General features: G+C 38.0%; 1 protein-coding gene across 1 annotated transcript in view; it reads left to right on the forward strand.

Annotated features, from left to right (window-relative positions):
• The window catches only part of NKX3-2 (NK3 homeobox 2), a 5,777-nt gene extending 422 nt beyond the window's left edge, over positions 1-5,355 (forward strand). The window contains exons 2-3 of the mRNA XM_018554249.1: positions 1,524-1,623; positions 4,826-5,355. Of these exons, the coding sequence (XP_018409751.1) occupies positions 1,524-1,623; positions 4,826-5,301 (576 nt within the window). The 3' untranslated portion in view covers positions 5,302-5,355. The remainder of the gene's footprint in view (positions 1-1,523; positions 1,624-4,825) is intronic.
• Positions 5,356-5,904: the final 549 nt, after the last annotated feature.

Here is a 5,904-nt window from a genome sequence, read left to right on the forward strand (position 1 = left end):
CAATACAGAGCAAATATCTATTACATGTAACTCTAGTACCGGCCCAGCTAAATATGTTGTAATCATTATATACAAAGTAGCATCTGCAACTGATTCACTGTAAACATTACAATTCACCTTCTTATACATATAAGTATCAGAAAGTATATAAGTATATAAGAATTCTTCTTTTATACTAAGGTGTCCCCTAACACTGCAGAAAGGCATTCGTTGTATACATTTCACATTACCTCTTATACATGAACCATGACATCAAACTGTACACCAAACCCCTTTACAGTTCAAGCAGACACGAATTATATATAGGCCCCTTAACATTACATGTGTATACTAATTTTTACATAATATCACAGCATCACATATGAATTGTCTTCCATCTTACTATATCATGTACAATAGAAAAGCTAATTCACTATAAACTAATGCAATGGGCTCAATTTACAAAGCTTTAGCAACATCCCAAGTCACTTTATTTCTGGTCACGTGACTGTCATTTTCAGATTTCATTGGACTTAGCTGGAAATAACTTTCACTTTTTCAGAAAATAAAGATACTTATCCTGGTGTGCTAGCTTTGTAAATGGAATATATATATATATAAAGAGAGGGAGAGAGAGAGAGAGAGGAAGAGAAAGATATGTTATGTGCCACATATATACAAAAATGAAACAATTTTGGACCTAAGTGTCGATTTAAGCATCAGGAAACAATAAGAAGGTAATATAATTCACTCTTTATTTTAATAATATGTTCCCTACAAAAGAAAATATAGCTTAAATCGTATCTAAAATTCATGAAGAATGCATTGCTTTTGTTATTATTGTCTATGAAGTAGTCCCATACTGGGCTTGCTTTGTAATGATGAAACATTACAGAACAAGTTGAGGTGAATGTGACTAATACTACTAGCTAGCTATTGCTGCTATTATTATTAGTAAGAGTAGTAGTATTAGTATCATTATATCTAAACATCACCACTATTCTTTTTATGTGCACTATTTTATTTATTTATAGATCTATTTATGTTGCTTGTATTATTACAAATATATATTTTCAATAATTGCAATTTTATTTTCATCAGAAATAACTATATACCAGTGCCATGACAATTCACAGTACGTCATATTCAAAACGCCGATGATAAGCCTGCTAGTATTACAAGTAATAATAATAGTAATAGAAGTGGAAGTAAAAGTGGTAGTAGTTGCACTTGTTTTATTGATGATGATGATGATGATGATAATAATAATAGTCATAATAATAATTGTTTTTATGATTACCTATGTTTTGGTTTCGATTTTGGTTGCCTTATTGCTGATGCTTGAATTTTCCATTTGCCTAATTTAATAAAACATTTGATTAGTGTAGTGTTGGTTGTGTTTTCATTACAAGGGATGTGTCACTCTCTCTCTCCCCTGTGACTGTCCTGTCATCGTGTGGGCGTGGCTACATGTCTGAAGGAGGTGTTAGTGAAGTCTTATTGTGTCTGCTGTGATGTACACCCAAACACAACCTGAGTTTCAGATTATTGCCCACATCTGGGAGCAGCGTTCTTTCCTCAAGTTCTTTGAGGAAAGAATAGTTGTATTCTCACCAGAAGTGTCTGTGGAGGATGAGGTTGTAGGTTAGAAATGTTGAAAACAAGGTGTGTTTTGGTTAGGTTTTGTGGTTTCGTAGTGTGCACACATTTTGCTGCAGCAGTGCAGAATAAGTGCAATAAAAAGTGTATTTTTCAGTCGATATTATGGATATCACAGCTGGAAATAATTTATCTATCTGGCAGATGGAATGTTTATAGGTGCGGGAAAAATATATATAAAAATATATATAAAGTCCACATTTAAATAGAAATATTTATTTTGAGGAAATTATGGACAGTCCAGACATCCCAACACAGATTCGTAACAGAATTATTCATACCTTTACGTTATTTCTAATTATAACGAAAGTGAAATAACTAGAAAGGCCTTCATAATACCGGCAGGCGGGCCCATGTATCTACCCCAGGCTTACAAAGATATATAATTAATATAGGGATCTGTTTATCAATGTTTTCACACATGATTCACACATAGCTTACATTAAAAAATATGTGAATCTTGGATGAAAACATTTATAAATATATCATAGACCCGTAATTTATTAATGAAAAAGATCGTTTCTCAGTTGGGCCGGGAGAAGAATTTTTCTATAAATAGTAAATTCTCTAATGAATACATGAAATAAATATGATGTTGTTATGTAGTGACAGTCGGCTGTCTGTCTTTGGAAAATGAAGGAACAAAACACGATTTTCAGCAGTGTACATACATGCAAATATTTACTATACATATTATTTACATGTGTGTACACACATCATTAGTACATAGGGAGTTCACAGATGCAGGTAATACGCTAGTGGTGTATATTGAATTTTAATGGATGAATGTGTGTGTTTGCATTTCTTTCAGGAAGATATTGTTAATTTTTGGGTTTTAGGCTTGGACATTGTATCTGATTGTTAGGCGATAGTGTTAGTTGTGGTGACTCTATCATTTATCATTGAAATTGCTCAGATATATTTTTCACTATACCATTGGGGTAAGATTTCGCAGGATGAGGAGCACCCAATGGGCTGCAGTCACCAGAGCACAGGGTAGAGTCGATTTACTGAAAGAGTAGGGACTTTGCAAATGTTATCACGGATTATTAAATGAACATTAGAATGGCAGTACACTTTGGGAAGTTGTATACTCAATCACGTGCTTGTGAAAAAAAAAAATAGGATTTTTGCTAGCATATAATAAGTGCATTAAGTGAACACAGCTTCATCTTTACTAAGCTCGATTAACGTTCATTTTGCTAAGTGTGCAATCTCTAATAAATCAAATGTGACGTGTGAGCTGTCCTCTGGTGATGTGCAGTGTGGGTACATTGTGTATACAGGACTCTGTGCCCTATGGCTGCCAGTCAGTGGCAGATGCACAAAGCTGGTGACCTCCTGGCCTCTCCCCTCGCTGAAGTATTAAGTTCTGTAACCAAAATTAACTTCTGACCTCCGAGCTGAGAAGGCCCTCTATTAAATGGTCAGCATATCATAGGAGCTGAATGTTTCCCTGTAGGATAGGGGCATCTGCCTGCCAGCTTCTCACCAGCTCTGGACACCATAGTACATTGGAGAATTGTGTCCAGACCAGGAGATAAAATAATATCTATCTCGGATATATTATCTACTTTTATGTATATGAGATGTTTCCTCCCAGGTGTTCAACAAGTCTACTATTTGTATGCATTAGTCATAAAGAATGTGGAGGCTCACTGAACCTGGACAAGGCAAAATATCAATAGCAGCCAGCGAGTGGTGTGCTATCTCGTTTGGACTTTATTTATATGGTCCCTTTCCCTTTCTTTCTTTCTTTCTTTCTTTCTTTCTTTCTTTCTTTCTTTCTTTCTTTCTTTCTTTCTTTCTTTCTTTCTTTCTTATTTATATGGTCCCTTTCCCTTTCTTTCTTTCTTTCTTTCTTTCTTTCTTTCTTTCTTTCTTTCTTTCTTTCTTTCTTTCTTTCTTTCTTTCTTTCTCTCTCCCTCTCTTTCTTTCTTTCCTTTCTTTTCTTTCTTCTTTTATCTCTTTTTTTCTTTCTTTCTTCTTTTATCTCTTTTTTCTTTCTTTCTTTCTTTCTTTCTTTCTTTCTTTCTTTCTTTCTATAGGTAGATTTAAACAGCTAGCTATTATTGATACTTATAATCTTAAATACAAACCTTGATTGCTGATAAATATAATAAGACGTTTCAAAGTATAACAGACCACAACACCTGAATACTTTCGGTAGCATTGAATGACGCCTTAGAGTTGATTTACTAAGGGATTAGAGAATAATAATTGAGGTTAGTGAGTAAGGTGAAGGTATGCTCACTTTGAATACTCAATACTGTGCAAGGGAAATCATACACCAAAAAAAGAAGCCAGGAGTTTTCCTGCACATATTTGAATCGAACGCAGCTTCATTTTAATGACTTTAAATAAGTGGACATTCACTTAGATCAGTCTCTTGTTCTTTATTACATCCCCCCATTGTATTTTGCACTAGTAGTCTGGTGGTATGGAGACATTTTATACCGCATCCCGCCATTGTATTTTGCACTAGTAGTCTGGTGGTATGGAGACATTTTATACCGCATCCCGCCATTGTATTTTGCACTAGTAGTCTGGTGGTATGGAGACATTACAATAGTAGTCTGGTGGCATGGAGACATTTTATACTGCATCCCCCCATTGCATTTTGCAATAGTAGTCTGGTGGTATGGAATAATTTTATACTGCACCCCACCCCCCTTTGCATTTTGCTATAGGTAGTCTGATGGTATGGAGACATTTTATACTGCATTGTGATCATATGGAGATGTGAATCCTTTTTTTATTTTCTTAATTCCCCTGTAGCTGATTAGGTACTTAGGATAGAATGTCTACATGAGTAAACAAGCTTCTTTATATGTAAACGTTATACGGATACATGATGGGTCAGAAAATGAGCCCTGGCTCAATTGCCTGGATTCTATTTAATCATCTTGGTATGATGTCCCTATAAGTGAATCATAAATTAGTAGCCACTATAGCTTATTCAGATTATTATTTATTGTCTACTATAGTAAATCATCATATCTGGTACATTCATGACTTGTGTAACCATCTGATCTCATGAATCGTTGACTGATTATTTTTTTCATTAATGTATTTCTTGGTTACTCTAATTCCATATGTATTGACTACCCGCGTGTCTAATTTATTGATTATTGCCTGGATTCATTTATGAAATGCTGGTTATATTAACATTCCAATGTCTTCTCAGATCCCAGCCCCCCAGATGAGGACCCCAAGTGTGACCAGCTCCTTCTGGAGGCTCCCAAGCAGCGGAAGAAGCGCTCCCGGGCCGCCTTCTCTCATGCACAGGTCTTTGAGTTGGAGAGACGCTTTAACCACCAGCGTTACCTGTCGGGGCCAGAACGGGCCGACCTGGCCGCCTCCCTCAAGCTGACAGAAACCCAAGTGAAGATCTGGTTCCAGAACCGCCGCTACAAGACCAAGCGCCGGCAGATGGCTGCAGATATGATGGCCACGGCCCCGGCAGCCAAGAAAGTGGCAGTCAAGGTCCTGGTGAGGGACGATCAAAGACAGTATCAGCCTGGAGAGGTGCTGCGGCCGTCACTGGTTCCATTACAGCCCCCTTACTATTACCCCTACTATTGTGCCCTGCCTGGATGGACGCTATCGGCAGCGGCTGCTGCCGCAGCAGCGGCTGCCGCCTGCTCGGGAGGGACGCCTTAAGCCTAGCCAGCAATTATTAGTTATCACTGTCCAAAATCAGGGGAGCTGGGGCTATCCCCTAATCAGCCTGCCGACTCCATCACAAGATTTGATCAGGAGGAGATCAAACTAGGCGGGCTTCCTCCATGGTATCCATGCTGTTTGAACTGTGTATAGGTTTTACATATTATAACTACATATATTTTTATAGACTGGCCTTGGAAACCAGCGAAACGGTGCTAGCTGGAAAAAGAGTACCAAATCAAGGACACACGGTCCCTAAATGACTCGGTGGGGGGCAACTGGTAGTACTTGGGAAATCTGACATTCCAAAATCTTTATCTTTCCTGCCTATTCCAAGTCTGGCGTCCCTTTCCCACTACCAGGGCCCCCTCTTCATCCGAAGGTCTCACCCCATGGAGATCTGACACTGCCCTAGCACTTTCCTAGCCTTTATCATAGCCAATGTGAAGATGAAAGGTAGGACAGAGAGAGTCTTCCAATGAAATGCCGGACTGCCTGGCCTGCTTTGTGGAGATGGTCCTGTATAGAAGGCCTGCAGCAGAGGGCTCCAGAATATCCTTGTTGTGAATAGATCTTTTTTCTAAGATGCTGTACTTTTCC

Source organism: Nanorana parkeri, unplaced genomic scaffold, assembly GCF_000935625.1.
Source record: "Nanorana parkeri isolate BGI_ZX_2015 unplaced genomic scaffold, ASM93562v1 scaffold150, whole genome shotgun sequence".
NCBI lineage: Eukaryota > Metazoa > Chordata > Amphibia > Anura > Dicroglossidae > Nanorana > Nanorana parkeri.